Below are 27,962 nucleotides of genomic sequence, written 5' to 3' on the forward strand. Positions count from 1 at the left end.
TAATGGGGTGCCCAAGCTGTGTTTAAGAATCCTGTAATCTAGATGGTGGAGTGGGATGCGGCACATATTTCACATTGACTGTACTTTTTTTAATTGTATATTTTGTTTAATCTTGTTTAGGGTCCTGTGTTGGTTATGGTGGTAGTGTTAATTACTGGCTATTAAGAGAGCATGCGCTCACTATATATATTAAAGTTGTTTTTGTTACTTTGGTTTCATGTGGGAGTAGAGGGGAATTTGCCATCCTGTCACTGTAGCGTAATAGCTGCCTGTAATTAATTGTGTATCATTTTGGACTTCTTCCCAGTGTCATACATGAATTATGGGCCTTACAGTTCTTACGCCCCAGTCTTGTTGCAAACGTCAGCAAAGCAGACTTAGACCTCATATATTCCTTCTATGGAGAGGAATCAAGCTTGGAGGGCCCAGCCAGGTATGTACCATAACCGCTAAATACATTCTGGTATGGCAGACCTGAGAAAAGGCTGATCTCTTAGCAGCAATCAGCGATTGTAGACGGATCATCTCAGCCAGGTCTGCCCCCACTGTTCACTGCCCACAGGTTAGAATCATGAAACATTCCAGTCAAGCACAAAAATGTTTAACTTCATGCAGCGCCTGCTAGGGATTTGGTCTCAACCCTTTTGAGCTACATATTTCATATTTGCTGGGTTATATAAAGGGACATATCTTCAAGTGGCTGTGCAGTCACTAGTAAAATCATGTAGTAAGTCATGCACGGCCTTATCTATACAGATGTCCAATGGGATTTTAAAAAGAAGCACATGTTCTAGCACACATTTTAAAAACATCTGGCACTACATCAGCTTAAAGGAAATTCTCAGTTTGCTTCCCTTACTCCCTTACCTTCCAGTAAATCTGTTACTGCTTTACATCTTGGGTCATTTCACCTCAGCAGTGTCTTTGTAGTCAAAGCATTTTTGGGGAAGCTGGTTGGCTTGACCTTGACCTGCCGTAGCATAGGTACCGATACACTGCACTATTACAGAGTGGCGCTTGAGCGGCAGCTACTGTTATTACAAAGGTTCATTTCATATTTTTTTTATTATTTCATATCTCTTTCTTGTTCGTCTGTAGTGTCCATCATTTTTTGGCAAATGCAGATGATTATACTTACAAGATGGCAGACAACATACTGGATGCACTGACCAATGGAGAACATTCCAAGAGCCTGAGAGAAATGGGAATGCTAAAAAGCAGAATAAAAAAAAAAAAAGCTTCAATGTCTTTTTTTTTTTGTAAATAACAATACTGTAGTGCCAGTCAGATTTAAACACGTTTATTTAAAGCCCTATGACCGGTACGACTCAAATCGGAGAGTAAAACACATGTTTGTTTTTATATAAAGTAAGGCATGGTATTGAATCTCAAGGACAATTCTGTTTTCTAGTTTTTTCCTTTTATCAGCAACAAAGGAGTTTGATTCTTTATGGGATTTAATTGGACTAGATAAATATTGGTTTGAGAAGAGTCAATATCCTTTCAGACAATGCAAGGAAGTGAGGAGTGCACAGACAGGCCTGATGATGTCGAGGTGAATCTTCTTTCTTGGTCCGTGTACGGAAATAATTAGTGAACCAGAGCCTTGATGAACTTCATGGCTGCAGCTGTACAAACAAGTGTGTGTGTCCTGTCTGTTTGGCAGTCTAACGCTGTTTGACTTTGCTACATTTATCTTGCAGGAAAAAAAAAAATAACACAGATCTCATCTACCCGCCAACATTATTATTGAACATGTTTGTGATGCGTGGAGCGAAGCCATGTGCCGTGCTCCGCAGCAGTGTTTTGGTGCTGAATAGGGAGAACCCCTGATTTGACACCGCGCTGTGCCTAAACGTTTGCCATCATGGTCTCATTAGATCGTTGAAGCACATGCCAGCAGCAAGGACGGATTTACCTCCATGGGTGCTGTTGCAGGTCTGGAAATGGAGACGGCATCCTTCGACTCCAAAGGTAAGTAGCTAATTCAGGACGAGTCAATGGCAACTATTAAACATCCTTCAAAAAATGAATGGAATAGTCCACCTGCAGGATGTATATATATATATATATATATATACACTGTATTAAGTTAAATTGTAGCTGTAAGTTAAACAAGCGTAGTTATAGCATGCTGGTCTAATCTCCACTTAGTTTCCTGGTATGTGTCAAGCCGTTTCTCACCACCTTCTAGTCTGCAAATGGGGCTGAAACTGACTCTTTAAAAACACACATTAAAACAAAAGCAGTGGAAGCCAATATTTCTGTATCTGTTTGCAGCTGAGAAGGTGACTGGAAATCTGAAGCACCTGGCCAGCCAAGTGACTTCCGGTGACATCACCAGTGTGTACGGGACCAGGGAGGTCATGGGCGTTGCTGTGCTTGCACGCCTGCATGTCTGCTGGAGCAGAGCCTGGTAGACCTGACTGCAGGGGAGTGTGCAGCACGCTGCAGTTAGGTTGTGAAGGTCAGGATACAAATACATATGAAAGTGCCATTGATTTTTAAAAGGTTAGAAGCAAGTTCTTGGTATGTTGCAAATCCACAGTGACAAACCTAACGTGTCCTTAAATTATACCAGCTCTTGGGGTTCTGTTCTAGGCATTGGAAAATATTCACACGAGATGGAATTGTAAACAATTCAATTGCTTTTACTGGCTCAGTTTTTAGTTAAGTGGCAAGCGGTAAGTTTATTGGTTCAGCTGTTCAAGACAACGCTCCCTGCAGGATGATGAAGTGTAGCTGCTACTGTTCCAATGGGACTGGTCTTATAGTATACAGTGTGTATCTTACCTGTTGTATCTTTATTGTTTCAGATGCTTCAGACTCCAGCAGGAGCCTGACTGCCAACCAAGAAGACGTCCCACCTGTAGCAGTGTAAGCCAGTTCCTTGTTTACTGAAAAGCTTTTTTCAAATTCTGTCTGCAAGTTGTGTTCAATAATAAAAAAAAAAAACACTAAACAGAGCATGTTTTTGTACTGTACAGAATGTATTTGCTCAATATTTGTACATGGTTTTAAACAATAAACCTTTTTTTATAATACCAATTGTGAATCATTGACATGGACTGATTAACTAACATTGCACCCACACCAATGTGGTGCGGAAATCTTTTGTTAAAGGTATACCTTTTTATAGTCCGTTTACAAGCTTGCTCTAGGCCATCTGGAATTAATTAGGGGTGTAATGACTCGTTATGTAATCTATGAAATAGAGACTTTCTTTACATGTCGAATTGTAAGAGGTACAATTTATATTGTGGAGACAAGAATAAACGCATAGCTCAGTATAGTTCATAAAGTGGTTCTTGAATGAATGTGTCCCTAACCCATTTTTATTTTTACTTAAAATATGAAATGATCGTCTGATGTTACTATGCATCATAGATCAGGACCATCGCATTGTGATATATTAGGGTAACGTTCCACCCAAAGGAGGCTGCTGCTGTGGAAGGAGGATACATCACTCTAGCTTAAGATGTTTGGTAAATCCTTTATTTTATACCTTACAAAATGCAAAACCTCTGCAGGATTTTACTGAAGTATAAATGCGCTGCTCTGGGACACAGAAACAGAGAGTAAGTAAGTAACATTTTAACTACATTCCCTATAAACGAGACCAGCTGCCCTTCATTTGTATATATTGTTGTTTAGACACAGAAGAAGTTTTACAAAAAGTCACAAAGCTGGTCTTCCCAGGGAGTGCTCTGAAGTGGCAAACCTGTGTGGTTTTTTTATTTTTTTATATATAAACAATGAATTGTCACTTAAGCATTTAAAGAATTGTACTTTTTTTTTTTTTTACAATGTACTGCACAGTGCGTAACACGTGATTTCCAGTTTCAGGAGTGATATCGTCATTATTTAAAAAGAAAAAGAAGAATTTGTATAGAACAGCATAAAACTTAAATCTGACCTAAAAGCTGCCATTTTAAAAAACAGATTGTGTTTAAAGGAATTTTTCCAGATATCATTCCTGGATTTTGTATATATATATATATATATATATATATATATATTTTTTTTTTTTTTTGCGAGTTTATCATAAACTATTGGTATGTTGCTTGGCAACTTTCTGATATCAAATACTGTATTGTTAACAAAGCCTTTAAATTACCAGGTGAATAAAGATACGATATCTTGTTTCAGACAATGAAACTATTTTTATATGGATGCATTTAAAATCAGAACAATTCCACAGTAATAAGACAAGTGCACATCAGTATCAAAGCTTGAAACGTGGATTCTGAATACCGTGCATGTGTTCAAAATGGTTTTAAATGGGCCAAAAAAAAAAAAAAGTATGCTTTTTATATTCACAAATTTTAAAAGAAAAAAAATTACATACATTTATTTTATACATAAAAAAACTGACCTTTTTTAATTTTAAAAGTCTGCAAACTTATTTTTTGTTCTTCAAGTAAGTGCAAAACAACAGCCTGGAACTATATCCAAGCAATGGCATTAACAAAATATTTCAGCATTTAAAGCTCTGAAGCAATGTAAACTTCAACTTGAAACCTCAGGTTTAATGGCATTCAGGCAATGCAATGAATTTGGGAAATGGCAGCATGTACCAAACCCAAATATGGCATCATAGTAAACCTTCCCTGTGGTCGAATTGACACCAGCTTTAAATCCAGACGAATTCCCAGTGTAGTCAAATGCAGTATGACAGCCATTCTTTTAAAACCCCTCTGTGTAATGAACCCCCAGCCTTCCCATGACCCGACTGTAAATCTGTCAATTCCTCATTATGAGGTAATGCTTAATTAAAGCTTCATCTGACAAGACGGTCCTCATTACCTCATTCAACACGTCTCGTCTCGCTTGCCAAGAATATAACCCCCCCTGGATTTTACGACTTGCTATAAAACGTGCCTTGTTGAGTCCAGTTCACAAAATTCCAATGACTTCTCCAATTGCATCATAACACTAGCATAAGGTAATATTAAATATTATTAAAGAAATATCTGTTATATAAAAGAGCCTTTGCCACAGAAAAAAGTGGCAGAAAATGCCTCTTTCAAGTTTGGTAGCAGGTTACTTGTCCCCCTTGCTCTCACAGTTCAGTGCAGCTCCTGTGACTTGCTCATGTCTGTGCACACAGTGTAAGTTCTTGTCCCTCTTGCAGTCTCAGTTCAGTGCCATCCCCTGTGACTTGCTCATGTCTGTGCACACAAAGTAAGTCCTCAGCTCGCCTTTGCCTTTCACCTTGATCAGTCCTCTGCACTCACAAGAATAGCCAAGTTTGTGTAACACATTCGACGTTTCCTCTGTGACCTACAAAAACAGAAACAAGGCTGTCTAGACAGGGGCAGGTATGTTTCTTTGGTTTTATTAACCACTTACTTGAATATGCTACAACAAAATGTTATGTGGGTACACTTCAAGGTCAACAATGATTTAAAAGTGTTTCCATGGCAAGTGACCAGTAACCCGCAGGGATGTGTAGAAACTCTGAAATAAGAGTCCTGTGTTTCTCAGACAGTGCTGTGCCGCTTAGTTTGCATGTCACTTACTGCATTTCTTGTTTGTGTCTGTTCAAATGTATACCAGGGATGGAAATAAGACTCCCATTGCAAAGCACTTCGGTCCATTCTTGGTTTCACTATGAGTTTAGAAAGACACAACTAAGCTTGTTACCTGTAGACTGGCACTAATCAAGCTTGTATTAAAACCTGGAATGGGTGAAACTGCTATGCATTAGGAGTCTTGTTGCCATTCCAGACACAGAACACAGAACACCTAGAAGCAAATCTTTAATAGTAAGACCTCCCAAGATCCCAGCTCACCTGGATTTTGCCCAGCTGTCCTGTGCTCTCCATCCTGCTGGACACATTAACTGTGTTCCCCCAAATATCATACTGAGGCTTGCGGGCTCCAATGACTCCAGCGATAACAGGACCGTAATTAATTCCTGATGTAAAAAATAGATAACGTACTGCTGTATTACTATACACTACATCCACTAAACCAGGACTGTTCTGTTTAATGTCTCTATTTATTTATTTCAATTATCCATTTAATTAAAACAATGCTTCAAATGTACGAAAGGTTGGTTCTATTGAAATATTTGATAATAAATACATGCAAATCTATTTGAAGTCCATCCCTAACACTTGCTGGATAATGGACTTGTTTGTTCTATGGAGTGGTGGAAGAGATTCATTATGTGTATCAGCAGCAGTGCTTTGATGTGCATGCTTGTGTTTGTTCAATCAGTTCTGAAATCCACTACAGTGAGTGTCAAGGACAGGCACCTATACTTGGATAAGGCCCTCCTATGTGGGAGAAGTATACTGTATATTCAATGCAACCTCAATGATCTGAACCCCTAATAAACACAATCCTTGTCTCCAGAGGTGTTTGGATAATAGTGTCAGCGTATGTGGATTTTCTATCACATTGAGTGATTTATAGCAAAGCAAAGTCTCTGCTCACCGACGCGCAGTCTGAAGCTGTTGAATGAATGTCTGTTTATTCCGTCCAGTTTCCCCATCAAGGCGATGGCAAACTCCACCATGTTTCCTATCTGTGTGTGCTGCCTCTCGTGATCCTGTAAAACCAAAGTGGAAGATGAATACATGTAGAAGCTGGCTGTAAGATCACCTCACAATTCAGGTCGCTTTTTATTTATTTTTGTCCTGTTTTGCTCGGACTTACATCAAGGTAAAAGTCGTCTTCAACATCAAGACCACTACTGACTTTTGATATATAGATTAAACAAAACAAAATAATAATACAAAGTAGAAAACATTAAAATTAGAGCACTGAATTGCATCTAAAACAGGTTGAACTGTTGAATGAAGTGTTATCTATTTCATTATATAGTCAAAATCCTTTGGTATAACACTAATTTGTTCAGTCGTAAGGCCAGGCCACCCCCCCTATTAAGATCCTATTTTGCTGGTTGCTTTATTGACTGGCCTTACTAGCAAGGTTCCACTGCACATTATTATATACGTCACTACATGAACTGTAACCCTGAATCCCGACGCAGTTCTCCAGTGTTATTAATGGGCAGCTGCACTACCTGGTTGTTCTCGTGTCTGGGGGGCCCGGTGAGTCCTGTCGCTGCCATGTAGGTGCTGCCGATCGTTTTGATTTTCTCAACACCACTGAACTTGGGTTTAGACAAAAGCTGCAGAGAAAAAATCATCGCAGTCTTGCAATACCATGTGTATTGGAAACGTATAAACATGGCAAATTACATTATTACAAAACAGAAGAACAAATATATCCGACAGTGAACCGATTATTTTGCTTGACATTACTTAAAAAAAAAAAAAAAAAAAAAAGTTGCGTTTAGTACCACGTAGATATTTAAATAATAAAAAATCACCATCCGGACTTCATCTTGGTACCTGTGCCGACCCCACTTGCACAAACCACCGTCTGTCAAAGGATTCCACCAGGTAGAGTTTGCATAGCTGATTCTTGTATCACTGGCTTGCTAACACATTGCAGGGCAGCAGTGGAATTACCTCGTCGAAGTCTGCGATGATTTCATTCAGCAGCCTGAGACACTCCAGCCCTTCTTTGTTGATGTCACACTCTGTGTAAAACTCCTTAAAATCCGGCACGGAGGCGAAGAGAACACACACGCAGTCGTAGGACTTGTAGTATAAATCCTGGAGGAGCAGAGCACACACACACACACACACACACACACACACACACACACACACACACACCAGTATCAGCACGGTTACAGAAACACAGGAGATCCAACTGCACACATTAAACAGAGGCCCTTGAGATGGAAATGCTGGAGGAGGCAGTGGTGACTACAATGGGCACGCCATCCAAAGCCTCTCCGCACAAGCAACAAGACATGGAAACGACCAGCACAGTTGGAGTATCTGTTTAGCTAACTGCCTAAACAAACAAATAATTCCCAAACTAAACATCGTTGATTGTTATTTTTACCCAAGTTTCAGGAAGTCATTTACACCACCTTTATCTGACTAGAGTGGGAGACACAAAGCCCCGGTGATAAACTTGTACAATACAGCTGGCTTTTTGTGGGGTGGAAATGGTAACTATAATATGCAGATTTTAAAAGCCACTGTGATCTCCTCGTTCTTATCCCCCAGTGTCTACACCCAAGGGTGCCTGCAACAGGCCAGGAGGTTTATTTATTTATCACAAAAATTGCTATTAGCTGATCTAACCCTTGTCCAATGTATCTTCTTTCTAATTCTGCACACTGATCACTTTTGAAACTGTATCCAATTAATACCATTATTCATTTGCAATATTATTATTATTATTATTATTATTATTATTATTATTATTATTATTATTATTATTATGATGATGATGATGATGATGATGATGATGAAAGGTAAGTAGATGCAAGTGGATTTGTAAATATATACTGTACATGGCATTATTATTATTGCAGATGACCATGTAATAAAATGCTTGGAAGGGTTATGGTTCCGGGCATGGCTGGGTTCTGGAATGGAATCTGAATTGAATTTCAGCAGGATTGCAATGCATTGCTGCTGCAGTTCACACAGTGATGTTGATCATGCCGTTCCTGCAGGAGCCCTACCTTATACTTTTCAGTAAGTGAACTGTTTTTGAGGGCTCCCACCTCATTCTTTTTATTGTCTCCGATGAAGAGGTTGGCCACGTGGGCCGGCAGCACGTTCTCCAGCAGGAGGCGGTTCAGGTTCTCCATCGTCTCGATCTCCTCCTGCTTCTCGCGGTTTTTGTTCTTCCAGAGGAAATCCAGGCGGCAGTAATACTCGGTCTGACCAACAGAGCAGGGCACAGTTCAATCAATCCATGAATCCATGAATGCAGACTGTGGGAATGCTAATACATACTAAATGAAGCTGAGCTCAGACTGTGCAAAACCTCAGGGTGTGAGGATTTCAGTTTTTGGTCAGTAAATTACAGATATAAACAACAATAGGCACTTGTGGAAATGTTAGACCACTTTGTGCTTTAATTAGGCATTTTAAACAACTTCAAAAAGTAATTTTAAATGAATTGCATTTGTGGTCTATTAAAGTCATCAATTAGGTTAGACAATAAGTAAAATGACTATTTTGACAATTTCCCAAGATTTTCATTTACAGTGGTTTGATTTCATATGCACATCAAATTAAAACTACAGAAGCAATGGGGTGTTCTATTACATTAGCACACTACTTTATGTATGTATGTATGTATGTATGTATGTATGTATGTATGTATGTATGTATGTATGTATGTATGTATATAAAATTTATTTTTGTATCTTCATTCATTATTTGAATGAAGATTTGCTTACCTGTCGCATCAGAATCAGCATCGTTAAAAAAAACAACACGAGGTAAATGCAGCTCATCATTCCGGGATCCTTCATGAGTCCGGACACATGGAGAGTTCTGCAACAAACACACACACACAAACACACACACACACGCACAGTTATCAATACGCTCCTACTCCCTTTGTAAATCAATGCAATGCAATGACAGAAGTGCGTACTTGGTTTGGTTGGTGTACAGCATGAAGCTGTACCTCTGGAACAGCTGCCAGTGTGTGTTCAGGATGATGGTGTAATAGGCAGAGAAGGCGAGCGCCAGCAGGAGGAACTTGAGTTCGAAGCTGACCCGCAGGAACACGCAGCAGCTGATGAGCCCCAGGATGCAGCAGTAGGTGAAATACTGGAGGACAAAGAAGAACCAGACTCTCGTTCTCTATACATCCAAGCGTCTCCACCGAAAACAAACATCAGTGTATTCATCCATCCTCCTAAACCACTGCCCTGTCCCAGGATTGGTTGTCTTCTCTGGGCTCAATGGTATCTATCACTGGCTCTTTATGGGCCTTACCGGGAGCCCAGTGACCACAGTGTTTGCAGAGTGTGCAGGTGGCCTTAGAGCCCCTAATGAGGTTTATATCCTTGCAGACAGACAGCAGGTAATTGGATGCATGTTTGCGACCCTGCTGCGTTTGATCCTCGCCATCAATGAAGCAAAATTTAAAATATTTTTTATGAATGATTTCCATTACATGAGAGTAGATGTTAAAACTTCATGCTGATTTGAACTCGGCTCTCACCAAGATAAGCACCAACTAAGACGTAGCTTTACAGTAAACTAATGTGATCCATCTGCGTCTCCATCCATTTGCGTTTCCTTCCGTGTGATGATGTAGATATCCTTCTGCCTGGTGGCTTAAGTGTAATGCTGGCTTCAGGGATCAGCTTATTTTGCCTCTCTAGCGCATCAGCACACACAACGGCTGCAATGCTGGCTCCAGGGATCAACCACAGTGCGGTCTCCCCAGCGCGGTCTCCCCAACGCATCAGCATGACAACCGTCTGGATTGAGCTAAATAGGGTACTGTCCTAGATAACTAGAATACCTTCACATGTGCTTAGATTCTTCTAGACCAATTTACTCATACAGCATTCTAGCAAGTACAAGCTGACAAATGCAGAATCACCCCAGTGTAGCTCCAGCATTTTGGAAAAAAAAAATCTCTCGGCACTAAAGTGCTGCCAACTTACGCCTACTAAAAGCTTCTAAATTGGCAGAGAAGCTGATAACTGCATGCACGTCTCAACATCTAGACAAACTCCTATTAAACGTGCAGTGTGATCTTGCTTTATTCTATAGAAGGCTTCTCTCAGGAGCGTGTGCAGAGCACTGTTCTACCACTAATGCAGCGATACAGCACATCTATAACGATTTTTAAGGTTAAATACAGATCACAAACAAGTCCTGCCAAGTCCAAGCTGCTGTACTCACCGGCAGGCAGTAGAGGTCCTTTTCTTTGAAAGATTCCAGTGACTCATTGCAATTTGTGGCATTGAAACTGGTTTTGTCATCATGCGTTTTAATGAAACACTGCAAAGACAGGAGTGCTATTAGTAAAAACCCCAGGGAATGGGCACTCCCAGGCTGTAATAAAAGCACAGGGCTGGGGCCGACAGGCTACTAAAGGATTCATATACCACGAGTCACAGTCAATAACCTGCTGGGTGGCATATGAACAGCTTTATTCTCATCCAATCAAAGAAACAGACCCTCTCAACAACCAGGAAGTTCGGTTAAAAGCACCCACCACCAAGTGGAACTGATGAAGTAAAGAAATGGAATAAAAAAGTCCATGAGAATAATTAATGTCAAAGGCAATCTAATCAATCACTAATCAATCTAATCAATCACTTTACAACTGGACTGAAGTGCTCTGGACCAGCCTGAACCTGGACTCAAACAGAAGTGGATTTGCAGTGCCAATGTGAGACAGCAGCACACTCACCAAGTTCAGCACGGCTGTGACCAGTGTAATACTGATGGCAATGATGGTCAGTGGCAGCCGCACGTAGGGCTTCTTACCCACCGCTTTCGAGAGGACGGAGATCCAACGAAATGACACGGATCTCTGTGGACTGCAGTGCTGCTGATTAACCAGGACAGAGACGGACAGAGACAGACAGAGAGAGAGAGAGAGAGAGAGAGAGAGAGAGAGAGAGAGAGAGAGGTTTTGAGCAAACAGACAAGCACTGGTGTGTATTGGTTATCCAGCCAGGTGCTAGGAAACAGAAGCATGCTGCACTACCATGCATGACGGCTCATTTGGTCTGTATGTAGTACTGCACTGTCCTAGACACCACATAATCCGTTCAGAACTTTTGCTTTCACTGAATTGGACAGAACTGTGTGGTCTAAGTTACTGTATCACAGTGAGATATAGGCTCAGCTGCTCACCACCAGGTACCCGGCGAAGCACACAGCCAGAATGAGCAGCAGGATGCAGGCAGACACTCCAAATGAGATGCCCATTTCAGGGGTCCTGAGCAGGGGAAGAAAAAAATGACTCAATCAGAACACTCACAAACACACACACACACACACACAGTAGGATCAATCACCTTTGATCAGAACACACACACACACCACACACACACAGTAGGATCAGTCACCTTTAGATACAGGCACAACCAATACACCATGCATCAACCGCACAGACTGCCTGCCTTGTACTGGGGGCTCCTTTCATACTGGTGCCTGTGCTACTCTTGCTACTGTGCTGCAGAGTGTCCTTTTAGAAAGATTGTACCCCACTGTACAGCGAAGATGAAATGTGATCCAACAGAGGAGTGCCTCATGAATCACTCCTGTACAGTGAAGATGAAATGTGATCTGACAGGGGAATGCCTCATGAATCACTCCTGTACAGTGAAGATGAAATGTGATCTGACAGGGGAATGCCTCATGAATCGCTCTTGTACAGCGAAGATGAAATGTGATCCGTCAGGGGAGTGCCTCATGAATCCCTCCTGCCCCACCTAGTGACGCTTCAAAACTACTGTACCACACTTACAACTCGGCAACAAACACCTGGATCACAAAGATACACAGGAAGATGAACGAGGCACAAGCGATGTAGTACTTGAAGCTGGGAAGATCTGTGGCACGATACTGAAAAGAAAGAGAAAACAATATTAAGGACAATCATTTCAAAAGGGTGAACTATGCATTTACAGTTAGTAAGGTATAGTAAAGTTATTGTATTTCTTGCTCTTATTGTATTACTTGTATTGTAACGCTTGAAATGTTTTTGCTTACGATTGTAAGTCGCCCTGGATAAGGGTGTCTGCTAAGAAATAAATAATAATAATAATAATTTAATAAGGGTGTGTCATTTATTAACGAGTTGATTTCAACACAAGAACAGAACCCCTCTGTGAACTATCAGCAGGATCCGAAGCAGAGCTCAGAACCAGCATTGTGACTGGAGGCTGAACTCGCAGCAGTCATGGGCCCCACAACGCAGGGACACACAGCCACGCAAGGATGAAGTTTTGACAAGAAACACAAACTAAATCCGACTAATACTCTTAGCCTTCAGGGGAGCTTTTTGTTTATTAGACCTGTTGGGGTCCTTCTGTGCTACTATATTTAATAAATGATCAGTTACAAAATGAGCAAATCAAGGCACAAACCAAGCCTGGAGTCATTTATTTTTTTTACTGTAATGTAAGGGTAACCTGGCCACCAGTGACATGGAAAATTGTCTGACACTCACACACCCCTACAGGGACACACCCACAGATACACAAGTTACGACTGGGTCCTTGAATAAAATTTGAAAATGTACCTGCTTTTCAGTTCCCTTTTCAGTGAAATACAGACATCGGGACAACCCCTCATTCTTAATCCACTGCCTGTGAAAGACAAACAGGGTTCATTGAGGAAACATATTGGAAATGAAGAGCCGGTAAGAGAGTCTCACACAGAAAAGAGCTACGGACTTGAATAGAGTCTCACACAGAAAAGAGCTACGGACTTGAATAGAGTCTCACACAGAAAAGAGCTACGGACTTGAATAGAGTCTCACACAGAAAAGAGCTACAGACTTGAATAGAGTCTCACACAGAAAAGAGCTACAGACTTGAATAGAGTCTCACACAGAAAAGAGCTACAGACTTGAATAGAGTCTCACACAGAAAAGAGCTACAGACTTGAATAGAGTCTCACACAGAAAAGAGCTACAGACTTGAATAGAGTCTCACACAGAAAAGAGCTACAGACTTGAATAGAGTCTCACACAGAAAAGAGCTACGGACTTGAATAGAGTCTCACACAGAAAAGAGCTACAGACTTGAATAGAGTCTCACACAGAAAAGAGCTACGGACTTGAATAGAGTCTCACACAGAAAAGAGCTACAGACTTGAATAGAGTCTCACACAGAAAAGAGCTACAGACTTGAATAGAGTCTCACACAGAAAAGAGCTACAGACTTGAATAGAGTCTCACACAGAAAAGAGCTACAGACTTGAATAGAGTCTCACACAGAAAAGAGCTACAGACTTGAATAGAGTCTCACACAGAAAAGAGCTACAGACTTGAATAGAGTCTCACACAGAAAAGAGCTACAGACTTGAATAGAGTCTCACACAGAAAAGAGCTACGGACTTGAATAGAGTCTCACACAGAAAAGAGCTACGGACTTGAATAGAGTCTCACACAGAAAAGAGCTAAAGACTTGAATAGAGTCTCACACAGAAAAGAGCTACGGACTTGAATAGAGTCTCACACAGAAAAGAGCTACGGACTTGAATAGAGTCTCACACAGAAAAGAGCTACAGACTTGAATAGAGTCTCACACAGAAAAGAGCTACAGACTTGAATAGAGTCTCACACAGAAAAGAGCTACGGACTTGAACAGAGTCTCACACAGAAAAGAGCTACGGACTTGAACAGAGTCTCACACAGAAAAGAGCTACAGACTTGAATAGAGTCTCACACAGAAAAGAGCTACGGACTTGAACAGAGTCTCACACAGAAAAGAGCTACGGACTTGAATAGAGTCTCACACAGAAAAGAGCTACAGACTTGAATAGAGTCTCACACAGAAAAGAGCTACAGACTTGAATAGAGTCTCACACAGAAAAGAGCTACAGACTTGAATAGAGTCTCACACAGAAAAGAGCTACAGACTTGAATAGAGTCTCACACAGAAAAGAGCTACAGACTTGAATAGAGTCTCACACAGAAAAGAGCTACAGACTTGAATAGAGTCTCACACAGAAAAGAGCTACAGACTTGAATAGAGTCTCACACAGAAAAGAGCTACAGACTTGAATAGAGTCTCACACAGAAAAGAGCTACAGACTTGAATAGAGTCTCACACAGAAAAGAGCTACAGACTTGAATAGAGTCTCACACAGAAAAGAGCTACAGACTTGAATAGAGTCTCACACAGAAAAGAGCTACAGACTTGAATAGAGTCTCACACAGAAAAGAGCTACAGACTTGAATAGAGTCTCACACAGAAAAGAGCTACAGACTTGAATAGAGTCTCACACAGAAAAGAGCTACAGACTTGAATAGAGTCTCACACAGAAAAGAGCTACGGACTTGTTAGACTGCAGCCCGTCGATCGTCGTCATCATTTTATTGTGCAGGTCCTCATCAAACTTCTTCTTCTGGGACTTGTTTCTGAGTAAAGAGAGAGAGACACAATTATCAGACTGCCTCGGGTCCGGGCTGCATTGCTGTCCATGCCGGTTAAATGGAGCGCATGCTGCAGGTCTGTGAGCAGAACGAGAAAAACAGGATGAGGTGATAGAGCCAGTCATGCACAACCGATTAGGAAGATCCTTCGAGAATTATTCCAGTTGCCAGATCTGGTGCTGGTTTCCCAATGTTTGTTCATTCCACACCAGAAAAGGATGATTTCACAAACTTCTTTTTTCTAAAAGCTGCCCAATTCCATTCTTAGGATATTCCAGTTATATTTCAGGATAGTTCCCACTGCCGGATGTTGACCATTAATAAGCTATTGAGATGTGTTCAATGTCAGGTGAATTTGTGTCTTGAGGTCGTACAACCCTCTCTATTGAGATGTGTTCAATGTCAGGTGAATTTGTGTCTTGAGGTCGTACAACCCTCTCTATTGAGATGTGTTCAATGTCAGGTGAATTTGTGTCTTGAGGTCGTACACCACTCACTCTATATATATCGTGGGTGTCAGGGTCCAATGTAAATCTGCTATATATCGAGGGCAGCGATATAGCGAGAAAACCATAAAAAAAACAAATAGGCTAACAAATACTGTACAACCACTTCCTCGTTTTATCGGGGGCGTCAGGGTCCAGTATAAATGCTCTACGCAACCCGCTTTTTATCATTTTTTGTATAAAAAGCAGCACACCATTTTAATTCGTACAGCGGAGGGTAATTGCTTCTCATCAACTCCAGTCTCCAATTAATTTCATGAGTCTTCCTCTCCACAAACCTGCTGCATTGAAAGAATCCATTCCCAACTCAAGTGTCTTGTTGCTAGGGAGTGGACGTCACTGCTTTGTGACTTTTGCTAGTGCACTGCTGCCACACTTGAACACCTCGTTGGCTAAAATAAAAACTGCTTCAGCAAGTAGATATTTAATTTGCTTTGTGTTATTGTGCAATACGTGTGTATATGATAACAGTACGATATTAATGCTTTGTTTTTAATTGTTTTGTATATTGTTGTTTGTGACGTGCAGTATGAAATAAAATGAATAGCAATTCTAAGTGCCTATGCACACTGCAGCTAAGGCATACACAGTAAAAATAGAGAGCCAACTCCAGGACCGCGATATATCAGAATCCGCAGTATAGCGAGGGGCGATATAATGAGTAGTGGGTATATAAGCCTTTCTATTGAGATGGGTTCAATTTCAGGTGAATTTGTGTCTTGAGGTCATATCAGCGCCTCTATTTTCCTTTTTGTACCCCACGTTTCATTCCTCTCCACCTTCTCTGGAGCCCAGCTGGAAACCCAGGACCTGTCTGCAAGGCTTATTAGTTTACGGATCCATTACAAGTGGTTACATATACAATGAACAAGCATGCTATCAATTTTGCTTTGAAATGATTTAGATTATGGTTATAAATGTTAACACTTGGCTAGCACATATATTATAGGAGGCTGTGTGGTCCAGTGGTTAAAGAAAAGGGCTTGTAACCAGGAGGTCCCCGGTTCAAATCCCACCTCAGCCACTGACTCATTGTGTGACTCTGAGCAAGTCACTTAACCTCCTTGTGCTCCGTCTTTCGGGTGAGACGCTGTTGTAAGTGACTCTGCAGCTGATGCATAGTTCACACACCCTAGTCTCTGTAAGTCGCCTTGGATAAAGGCGTCTGCTAAATAAACAAATAATAATAATAATGTTGTGATGCATATTAGGAACCTCAGAACTTTCATCCTCCAATCATGAAGCTGCATTGCAAGGCACACCACAAGAGAGACGACGACCACTGAACTTTGACATAGAATGTCTAGCTTTAACAAAGTGGAAGGCAAAGGAAGCAAAAAAGCAAAATAAATAAATCTTTAAAAATTAGAGATTGAAATGGTGTAAAACAATAAAACCTTGTGCCGTACTATTACTTATCATATGATTCACACACATAGCCACTCTTAACAGATCCCTAACCTGCACTGTTACAACTCTGTCAATATTAGTATTATACTTCTGATTATTATTCTAATAAACGAATGAACGTTCCACCTTGCACCTGGCGGTCAATGAGCAGTGCAGCCAGTAAAGCCAGACCCAAGGCAGGTGTTGAGAGAGAGATTCACCAGCACAGCAGGGTTAGTGGAGAGCTCAATTGAGAGGGTAGGAGGAGGTAGGACTCACTTATAGTTTACTAACGAAGAGGCAGAAGGTGGCAGGAGCTCCTGTGTGTGTCCATCCAGGCTGGCAGACAGATGGACAGTGAGAAACATCATACAAAACACAGGCATTGGCGGGAAAGGCATTCAAAAGACAGGACTAAACAAGACTAGCACTGCATTCACAAGACAAAGAAACTAGCGTGGCCTCTTCAGACCTGAGGACAGCGTGTTTACTGTACTGACCTCCCGTTTGAGGGAAGGATTTTCAGTAACAGGAAAGAGGAAAGACAACATGTACAACATGAAGAACATCAGCAGGGATATGAAGCTCAGGGTCTCCCCCGTTGTGCAGGATTAATGTCTTCTGCAACCAGTCAATACACCGAAATCACACCCTGGCCCATCGTGCAGGATTAATGCCTTCTGCAACCAGTCAATAGAAATATCACACCTTGACCCATCGTACAGGATTAATGCATTCTGCAACCATTCAATAGAAATATCACACCCTGACCCATCGTACAGGATTAATGCATTCTGCAACCATTCAATAGAAATATCACACCCTTTTTGTAAATATGTGGAATATTCCGTAAAATCTCTAAATTCCAAAATGTAAAGTTACACGCTTACCTGTCATTTGTCTTGTGGCAGTTTATGGAACGCAAGGGTATGTCCTAGAAAAACGCACACACACACACAAACACAACACAATTAGCCTTATTACAAATTTAACTATTCAACTTAAAAAACATATATATATATATATATGAAATATTTTCCCTTCGACCCTTTCAAACATATTGGTTATTGCACGCAATAAGGATACTTCTGCCGTGAACAAAAGTATTTATTTTCAGAAAATAAAATCAAAAAGAAAACATCAAGTCTGTTCCAAATTGTCTGCCTGACAACTTGATTTCCTGCCTCTGGAACGCCCCGCCCCTCCCTCTGGAACGCCCCGCCCCTCCCTCTGGAACGCCCCGCCCCTGCCTTTGGAACGCCCCGCCCCTGCCTCTGGAACGCCCCGCCCCTGCCTCTGGAACACCCCGCCCCTCCCTCTGGAACACCCCGCCTCCCTGTCAGGTACCTTGTGGAGCTTGCCATTGCAGGCCAGGTCTTCGCTGGTCAGGGCCTCGCGGTTCTGGAGGTGGGCGAAGGGCTTGGCTGCCCCCCAGGACTCCAGGTAGCGGGTCATCCGCACCGACGCGCGCATCTTCAGGCCGTCATTCACCCGGGGCTTAGGAAGGTGGCCTCTGTTCATGGGCTGCTCCTTCGACTGGGTCAGAGCATTGAAAACAAGAGAGCGCATGTTAGAAGAAGGAACACACAGGCTTATAGAAGACTCAGAACACACGGATTTGGTGTGGGATGGGGGACAGAGAGGTGGGCATGCATTTAAAATGGTCTAGTTGTGTTTCCAGCCAGGAATGCTTAGCATCAAGACATTCCACATCAAACCATTAACATTGCCACGTGAACCTGCCTGCATACTTTCAACAGTACAGTGTTACTCCCCTCTTAAGCTCACTGTTAATACCTTTGCAACATGCCAACACCCTTTCAAACGAAAACCCCAAAACAACAGAGAAACAGTGAAGAGCAACTGGGACATTCAGAAACAATTCACAAACCAGACCGTACAGGAAACGCTTTCATTGAACACTCCTGCATGACATCCTGCTTGCAGAGCTGCTAGCATTAGTATCTGGTTTCATAAAACAGTTTAAAAGCTGACTGATATTAATAACTATTGGTATTCTAATGACAACCCAAAACCAGAACGGTGCTACAAACGTGTGCTTATAAATAGCAGTGAAACAGTGTTTCTTCTGTCCCTTTGAGCAGCGCAGGCGATGCCCGGTGTGTGCAGAGTGAAGGGGCAAAGAAGAGCCCATCGTTACCTGGGGGTCTAAGACCAGGTATGTCTTGACATTCTGCTCTTTCAGGTAGGTGTCTCTCAGGTGCCCGTTGCCTTCCTCTACTTCATAGGCTTTGTTCAGGTGTTTCAGCGTGGCGTCGGTGATGTGGACTCGCCTGAGGGGGAAAGCACATCAAACATAAATAGCATGGTGCGGTAGAGCACTAGCTAAACTGGTAAATGTGCATGTTAACTTTGCAGCTTTCCCATGCTTTTCCAATTGTTGCACTATGCCCTTACTGTAGCTTACTGTGTTTTTTCTTTATAAAGCTTTTTCTCTCTGGGCTTTTACAATGCTTACCTATGCTTTCACTACATGCTTTAAATACACTTTTACTCTGGTAAACCTATACAAGGGTCAGTCTCACCCAGGCAAGCCTCCGGCCTCCATGTGGTTGGCCAAGGTGACATCATGTGACCACACGTCGTACTGCCACTTCCGCAGCCCGATGACCCCGCAGAGCACGTTCCCCGAGTGAACCCCAACCCTCATGCTGATATCCACTCCGGTGGCCTCTCTCACCCGCCTGGGGAAAACAACAAGTGAGACGAGGAGAAAGAGACTCAATGGGAATAGATGAATCCCCTACTTTTGTTGCTACCTGCCCATATGCAACACAAATAGCTGGACTGACCCTAATCCTGATTGTAGGAATGTATGGTTTCTGTTTGGAGACCTGAACGCATTCCCAGATGCCTCATAATGCCTAACAGAGAGGTATCTGTGAATATTGGGAGGAGCTGCATCTGACATATCTGACTGAACACAAGGTACCAGCACATGCCTCATCCAGATAACATATCTCAGCTGTTCGGCAGCACATTTGCCTGAATCATGCTGGTACAGTCTGGGAAGCTCCAGGCAGATGCTCATTATCTGGTCATTGGTGTAAACACAGTCGATAAGAAAACAGACCACCAGCAATCTGTTGACAGCTAACGGTAATCATGCTGCAACGCTCAGCAGAATGGCTTTATGCATGAAATTCAAAACCGCTTTTTATTTGCATTTCTGACAGCAAATTCAATTTTATACAGCATTAGCTCTTTCACTGAATTCCAAACCAGGACATTGTCCCAACCAGGTCCTTGGACTGCTCAATTCAAGGCACCAGGAATGACCAATTAAAGGGACCAGACTGCTCAATTCCATAATGAAGCATGTGGCGGGAACAAGGCTCTACACTGGAATGGATTGAAAGAGCTTCCAGGGAGTCCAGCAGCACTAGAGTATCAGTGAATGAGGCACAGAGAACTGCATGACTGGGGAAAGCCAATCCGGTCAGTCTAAAACTCCCCTAGATCCTACACCCAGCACATTGAGGTATATTGTAAACTCCCCTAGGTACTTACACCCAGCACATTGAGGTATATTGTATAACTCTCCTAGGTCCTTACACCCAGCACATTGAGGTATATTGTAAACTCTCCTAGATCCTTACACCCAGCACATTGAGGTATATTGTATAACTCTCCTGGATCCTACACCCAGCACATTGAGGTATATTTTAAACTCTTCTAGGTCCTTACACCCAGCACATTGAGGTATATTGTAAACTCTCCTAGATCCTTACACCCAGCACATTGAGGTATATTGTATAACTCTCCTAGGTCCTTACACCCAGCACACTGAGGTATATTGTATAACTCTCCTGGATCCTACACCCAGCACATTGAGGTATATTTTAAACTCTTCTAGGTCCTTACACCCAGCACATTGAGGTATATTGTATAACTCTCCTAGATCCTTACACCCAGCACATTGAGGTATATTGTATAACTCTCCTAGGTCCTTACACCCAGCACATTGAGGTATATTGTATAACTCTCCTAGATCCTTACACCCAGCACATTGAGGTATATTTTAAACTCTCCTAGATCCTTACACCCAGCACATTGAGGTATATTTTAAACTCTCCTAGATCCTTACACCCAGCTCACTGAGGTATATTGTATAACTCTCCTAGATCCTTACACCCAGCACATTGAGGTATATTTTAAACTCTCCTAGGTCCTTACACCCAGCTCACTGAGGTATATTGTATAACTCTCCTGGATCCTACATTGAGGTATATTGGCACAGATCTACATGTTCTTCGTAATTGAGATAAAAAGAAGCTGTAGCTCTGGTGACAAATGGAAAGTCAATCCTTTATTAGCGATACTCAATGATCTTGTAAAAGCCCCCTGGACCCCAGTGTTAAGGCAGGTCACTCCACAGCCCGCTCCACTCACTTGATAGCCTCACACATATCCAGTCCCATCTTCACACAGTTCTTTGCATGGTTCGGGAGGGATACAGGCAGCCCTGACACACAGTAGTAACAGTCTCCTAAGATTTTTATTCTCATACATTCATTTTCCTGTAAAAAAAAAAAAACACAAAAAAAATAAAAACACTTGATAGGAAAACAGCCCATCTCCTCTATGAAGCTTAGGTTATTCATTAAAAAGAAAACAGCATTAGCAAAAAACTGGAAGAAAGTCAGAAACAGAGCTTTCTTCTTAACTAAGTAACAAACTCTATAACTTAAAAATGCTGAAATCTAAGGTAAAACCATAAGAAACTAAATAGAAAATTGTTTCAGCTAGCACCTTCTACAGTAGAGAAACACTTCAGCTGCACCTTCTACAGTAGAGAAACACTTCAGCTAGCACCTTCTACAGTAGAGAAACACTTCAGCTAGCACCTTCTACAGTAGAGAAACGCTTCAGCTAGCACCTTCTACAGTAGAGAAACGCTTCAGCTAGCACCTTCTACAGTAGAGAAACACTTCAGCTGCACCTTCTACAGTAGAGAAACACTTCAGCTAGCACCTTCTACAGTAGAGAAACACTTCAGCTAGCACCTTCTACAGTAGAGAAACACTTCAGCTAGCACCTTCTACAGTAGAGAAACGCTTCAGCTAGCACCTTCTACAGTAGAGAAACGCTTCAGCTAGCACCTTCTACAGTAGAGAAACGATTCAGCTAGCACCTTCTACAGTAGAGAAACACTTCAGCTAGCACCTTCTACAGTAGAGAAACGCTTCAGCTAGCACCTTCTACAGTGTACGATCAACTGAAGCCATTGTTGCAAACATGCAAACCGTATTGAGCTCTCAGTCTCCCTTGAGCTGTATACACAATGTTTAAATAAAACCCCAGAACCCCGAAGGTGGCCCCCTTGCCTTTGCGATCTGGTCGAACTTCCCGAAGAGCTCGTTCAGCATGATGACCAGTTCCTTAGGAGAGCAGTCGCTGGCCAGGCGTGTGAATCCCACGATGTCCGCGTACAGGATGCTGCCACAGACAACGGCATCAGTCACGCCGAACACAAGTCCATGCATCCAATAAACACACTTATTATTTATTGTACTGAAAAATGATTACATCGTTTAGTGCAATGGAATTAAACTGGGCTTCGGAAAATGACTAATTCAGCCACCTTCTAAAATGTGGGAGAGAAAAGTGGTACATCTATTTTCAAAAGCCAACAAGCAAAAAACCAGACAGGATAATAAAAAAAGGAAAAGAAAAATAATGTGTAAGAGAGAGCAGTTAACAAGGAAAAACGTTACTTAAGATAATCCTGTCTATGGTGATTGCTTCACGTTTTACCATCCAACCACAGAGCTCCACAGTCAAGCTGCAGCTCCACTGCTAAGAGGATAATCACCTGACTTCTATATCAGTTAGTTGCTAGGCAAAAAAAAAGTGTGGAATGATAAAATCACAGCTTTCACGTGGCAGTCATTACCCCGTGCTTCTAAAACAGAAAACAAAATTAAATAAAATCGCTTCACTTCATTTGGATTCATTCTATTAAATCAAAACCGGATCTGCTTTCTTTACAAAACGCTTTGAGGTTGTCACGGAACAATTGCTTTGACATCATTTCCACAAGCAATAAATGCAGTCTGTCAACCTGGCTGCCTGTCTACTGTAATCTTCATTGCAGCAAACAATTCATCGTGTTGCATGAAGTACACTTTCACTTTTCATTCATATATTTTTATAGCTATTCAGCTAGGAACATGCTATTTTAATAATTAGCGACAGTGTAAATTACTAATTATTCATGAAGCATTTCTAGTGATTGGCGAAAAAGCCGTGCAGTACCTCACGTTCCGGTGCCTCTTGACATACAGGCTGTGGAAGTTGTTGTCCTTCACCTGTCTCTGTTGAGCATCCCTGTCCTTGCTCTCCTTCAGTCTCTCTATTATAGCCAGCTTCATTTCCATGGAGATATAGGCTGGCAGTACCGACAGCAGCAAGGTCTCCTGCAAACAGAGATCTCGTTACAGGAGTGTACGTGTCTTAACACTACACAGCTCACATCTCATTACAGCAGTGTACATGTCTGTTAGCACTGAGCAGCTCATATCTCATTACAGGAGTGTACGTGTCTGTTAACACTGCACAGCTCACATCTCATTACAGCAGTGTACATGTCTGTTAACACTGAGCAGCTCATATCTCATTACAGGAGTGTACGTGTTTGTTAACACTGCACAGCTCACATCTCATTACAGCAGTGTACATGTCTGTTAACACTGCGCAGCTCAGAGCGGAGATCTCATTACAGGAGTGTACATGTCTTAACACTGCACAGCTCAGAGCGGAGATCTCATTACAGCACTGTACATGTTTGTTAACACTGAGCAGCTCATATCTCATTACAGGAGTGTACGTGTCTGTTAACACTGCACAGCTATCTGTGTCTGTACCAATGAGACTCTTTCTACCACTTTAGCACTGACACTGGGGTCAGGTTTGATAAATAAATTCATAAATAAATGCATACAATTGTGGGGCTCTACTCCATTCATCTAAATGGAGAGACCCGATCCTGCAGGTTTTATAGGTGTCTTTACATCATCAGTGGCTAAAGATCTGGAACACCTGTTAATCTTGACTAATTAAGCCAATAATTGGTTCAGTTAAGTAACAGAGATTGGTTGAAACAAAAACCAGCAGCCACAGCAGTTCTCCAGGACCAGGGTTGGAGACCCATGGAATAGAGCATCTTCAGCCCATGTCTAAGTAATATGTAAAAACCCCAGGAGAGGGTTTCCATTGGAACCAGTGTTGACTGATTGTCCATTGTGTCTGCTTCCATGTAAGAAATGGCATCAGTGATGACTGATTGTCCATTGTGTCTGCTCCCATGTAAGAAATGGCATCAGTGATGACTGATTGTCCATTGTGTCTGCTCCCATGTAAGAAATGGCATCAGTGATGACTGATTGTCCATTGTGTCTGCTCCCATGTAAGAAATGGCATCAGTGATGACTGATTGTCCATTGTGTCTGCTCCCATGTAAGAAATGGCATCAGTGTTGATTGATTGTTCATTGTGTCTGCTCCCATGTAAGAAATGGCATCAGTGATGACTGATTGTCCATTGTGTCTGCTCCCATGTAAGAAATGGCATCAGTGATGACTGATTGTTCATTGTGTCTGCTCCCATGTAAGAAATGGCATCAGTGATGACTGATTGTCCATTGTGTCTGCTCCCATGTAAGAAATGGCATCAGTGATGACTGATTGTTCATTGTGTCTGCCCCCATGTAAGAAATGGCATCAGTGATGACTGATTGTCCATTGTGTCTGCTCCCATGTAAGAAATGGCATCAGTGATGACTGATTGTCCATTGTGTCTGCTCCCATGTAAGAAATGGCATCAGTGTTGATTGATTGTCCATTGTGTCTGCTCCCATGTAAGTGCCCTCCCCTCCCTACCTGCTGCCTCTTCTCGATCTCCAGCTTCATGCGGATCTCCAGGCAGCTCAGGGTGTCCAGGAAGGTCTGCTCCAAGGCACTCTCCATCATTTTCTTGTGGAATGCTCCCACCAAATTGCCACACAGGAAAATGATTACATTTGGCAATATCTGGAAAAAAAGAATCCCAGAAGAAACACCATTATTTTTTTTATATATATATATATATATAGACACACACACACACACACACACACACTGAGCAGCAAAATAAATGTATCACTTATATTTGGATAAAATTCATTAGATGTGATCAAAAAATGACAAGCTCTGTTTCAGAGCAGGTGCAGTGACTTTTTATTGCACTGATTAACAATTGACATCACGAAGATGCTGCAAAACGATCTATCGACCTTGGGCAGGTGTTGTGACTCTTGGTCTCCCAGTTCGTGGCCTGTCATTGACAGTGTGTCTGGTTATACCATCTCGCCAGGTTTGAAATTGCTGGCTGTGAGCACCCAAGACAGTGAGCCACAGTACGCTGCCCTAGTCCAGCCTCCAACATGCCGATCACACGAAGGCGCTGCTCTCTGGACAGACGCGGCATACTGTTTTTTTTTTCTGTGATTTTCTTTATTGCTTTTATTCAGCTTGCAATTGAACAGCTGAAATCACTCCATATCCCGTGTCCAATCAACTGTCTCACTAATTAGGTGATTAAGTGCATATGCTTCAGTCATAGTCACTCAAGCATGTCATGGTTAAGGATGAATGATCGAGTGATTAATAAGAAATCAAAAACATTTCATCAATGTCCATCATTTATATACCTTTTTTTTTAAATAAACGTGTGATAATAGTGATAAGTTTCTTTTGATGCTCTCTCACACTCATAGATATATATATATATATATCATATGTGAGAGAGAGAGAGAGAGACACAGACAGACAGACAGAGAGAAAGATTGTTGCTTTAGCTCCAGGACCGTCATTATCTCAGTTAAACAAACTGAGCCCTCACACACATTGAGCCTCTCCCCTTCCTGAACCTGTTAACACCAGAAGCACAACCTCCCCAGTCCGTCCTCTGCAGAGCGATAGACTCCCTTTCCTGGAGAGCAGCAGAAACAAAGCACCCTGCTCTGCCCTGACCTCCGACACTCCTCTCACAGGAACGAGCACCACATCAGAACACTTCCTGTCGCTTCTCTATCCTGCTTTCTAGAACTACTTGCTAACCAGAGCGTTACGTTACTTGATTCATGTTTTTTTTTTGTTATTTTTTTATTAATTGCAACAAAAACAAAAATACACAGCTATGTATTGTAATGTGCCGCAGTATATTTCAGCCGTCCTTGGAGAGGAAACCTGCACAGTGGGCGTCACTCTGCTCCCACCCCCAGGCTGAGGGCCCGGCTCACCTGGAACACAAGGCTGAACCGCTGGGACTTGTCAAACACTCCGACAGCGATGCAGACAATGATGAGGTGAGAGACGGAGGAGAGGACAGCGAGGACCACGGCCTCCCACATCCCGAACGGCAGCATGGTGTATAGTGTGAAGATTATGAACAGAAAGAAAGGCACCTGCAGGAGAGAGAGAGACACTGAGGACAAGCTAGTAAACACACATGCACTTCAGTGATGAAGAGATCTCAAAACTACCACTTATGATGTATATGACCTTCTGTTTCAAACCCCCCCCCCCCCCCCAATACTGTCGTCCCTTTCAGCTAAACCCACTGCTTGACGAGGACTGCCTATGCACCTCATGTAATAGTGAATGAGCCTGTACCTGATCCCATAATAGTGCAGCCATAGTGAATGAGCCCGTACCTGGTCCCATGCACAGATCACCTTCCCGTCGAAGATGAAGACGTAGCCCATTGCGAGGAGGCAGATCCACACTGTCACCCCCAGGAAGCGCATCCACCTCTGGAAGAGAGACTCTGTGCACACCAGGATGAAGACCAACAGGAATAAGGCCAGCGCGCTGCACACCGTGCCGAGGAACAGCGCGTGCTCCGCGGCGATCTGCACAGGAGAAGCAATTCAGCAGCCGGGATTACACCAGAGAACATCAACCCACAGCTCCACACCACGCAGGGAACAGCAGTGGGTTACTGAGAGAAAACAGGCTGTTTACATTTGAATCCAGCATCCACACAGATGAAGAGGATACACAGACACAGGTCTGTTATCAGCACGGTCTATTAATACATTCTAACAGGTCAGGCTTGCCAGAAGTCAAGCAGGGTTTGGTCAGATTCAGTACCAATAAATACCTGGGGCTACAAAGTGGTGGTGGCCCAGTATGGGTGCTTTCTCCCGCTGTTCCCTCTGGGCCAGACCTCAATCACTGCCTCTGCTGGGTGTTGAGGAGGCCAGAGACGTTAAACAAGTCTCAAAACTCAAGGTTAGAAAACAAGGCCTAACTTCCCTCGGACTGGGCACATTTACAAATAAAACAAGAGCTCAAAAGAACAGAGACAGAGAACACAGTGTTGCATTTCTCCTGTAAATACATGTTCTCAAACACCAAATACAGAGTTTATAGACTGCCCGAAAATAAACCGAGCGACCTCCAGTAACAGTGGTGTAAACAAATGCAAGAGCTTCAAAATGGACACTTTTCAAATGTCCAATTATAAATACTACAAACAATATTCCAGGGACAACACCTTCATGAGGCGGCAATAAAGCTAAAGCACTCCTTCATTGTACACGGAGACAGCAGGCAGGAAGAGGCCATTTAAACAGAATACCCAGGAAACATGACTCTGAGGAACTGTGTTGGCAGCACATGTTTGATCAACCTGTTCAAAGCAGAGGTTATGTAGTACCTTTGCAAGGAAGCTGAAAAATGCTTTCCTTTCATTTACAGAATGTCTCCTTTACTAGTCCAAATAAATAATAGCAAAAAAGAAAAACTAATACAAATCACATGATGCATGCAGTGGTGCCAGTACCTGACTGGCGATCGCACTCCGATGACACAAGCTCAGAAGGTCATGCAAAGAAGCATGTGCACCATGCATCAGCTACGGAATGATTCAATACTTCAGCTCCTTCATTGGTATGTTTGGTATTGAAGGTGAACTGTTCACCTTTGTGTTAATGTGTTGTGTCCCCAGCTCCCCCACCCCAGCACATTCTACAGGCACATTGATGCTCCTTATTGGCTTAGATTCTCAAATCTCTTCACTCCTAATCGT

General features: G+C 42.3%; 1 protein-coding gene and 1 long non-coding RNA gene across 7 annotated transcripts in view; one reads left to right on the forward strand and one right to left on the reverse strand.

The window, feature by feature from the left end:
• Positions 1-2: 2 nt before the first annotated feature.
• On the forward strand, positions 3-3,231 carry LOC117963675 (uncharacterized). Its single transcript, XR_009307935.1, has 4 exons — positions 3-433; positions 1,099-1,974; positions 2,281-2,467; positions 2,817-3,231. It is a non-coding gene; the product is annotated as an uncharacterized LOC117963675 (long non-coding RNA).
• A 242-nt stretch (positions 3,232-3,473) lies between these two features.
• Positions 3,474-27,962, reverse strand: part of LOC117425878 (adenylate cyclase type 2-like) — a 51,915-nt gene continuing 27,426 nt past the window's right edge. For 2 of the 6 annotated variants that reach the window (XM_058993962.1, XM_058993963.1), the window contains exons 3-27: positions 26,584-26,781; positions 26,170-26,334; positions 24,770-24,919; positions 23,148-23,308; positions 22,217-22,328; positions 21,282-21,409; positions 19,415-19,573; positions 19,030-19,162; positions 18,216-18,404; positions 17,759-17,802; positions 17,148-17,207; positions 14,878-14,958; positions 13,114-13,180; positions 12,337-12,434; positions 11,721-11,805; positions 11,272-11,412; positions 10,758-10,856; positions 9,490-9,668; positions 9,290-9,386; positions 8,564-8,764; positions 7,488-7,634; positions 7,037-7,144; positions 6,445-6,559; positions 5,796-5,920; positions 3,474-5,283 (exon numbers count right to left, since the gene is read on the reverse strand). In XM_058993962.1, coding sequence (XP_058849945.1) covers positions 5,137-5,283; positions 5,796-5,920; positions 6,445-6,559; positions 7,037-7,144; positions 7,488-7,634; positions 8,564-8,764; positions 9,290-9,386; positions 9,490-9,668; positions 10,758-10,856; positions 11,272-11,412; positions 11,721-11,805; positions 12,337-12,434; positions 13,114-13,180; positions 14,878-14,958; positions 17,148-17,207; positions 17,759-17,802; positions 18,216-18,404; positions 19,030-19,162; positions 19,415-19,573; positions 21,282-21,409; positions 22,217-22,328; positions 23,148-23,308; positions 24,770-24,919; positions 26,170-26,334; positions 26,584-26,781 — 3,189 coding nt within the window. In that variant the 3' untranslated portion in view covers positions 3,474-5,136. The remainder of the gene's footprint in view (positions 5,284-5,795; positions 5,921-6,444; positions 6,560-7,036; positions 7,145-7,487; positions 7,635-8,563; positions 8,765-9,289; positions 9,387-9,489; positions 9,669-10,757; positions 10,857-11,271; positions 11,413-11,720; positions 11,806-12,336; positions 12,435-13,113; positions 13,181-14,877; positions 14,959-17,147; positions 17,208-17,758; positions 17,803-18,215; positions 18,405-19,029; positions 19,163-19,414; positions 19,574-21,281; positions 21,410-22,216; positions 22,329-23,147; positions 23,309-24,769; positions 24,920-26,169; positions 26,335-26,583; positions 26,782-27,962) is intronic. The other 4 variants (XM_058993964.1, XM_058993966.1, XM_058993967.1 and 1 more) reach the window with 4 other exon arrangements.

The sequence above is a fragment of the Acipenser ruthenus genome, chromosome 20, assembly GCF_902713425.1.
Source record: "Acipenser ruthenus chromosome 20, fAciRut3.2 maternal haplotype, whole genome shotgun sequence".
Taxonomy (NCBI): Eukaryota; Metazoa; Chordata; class Actinopteri; order Acipenseriformes; family Acipenseridae; genus Acipenser; species Acipenser ruthenus.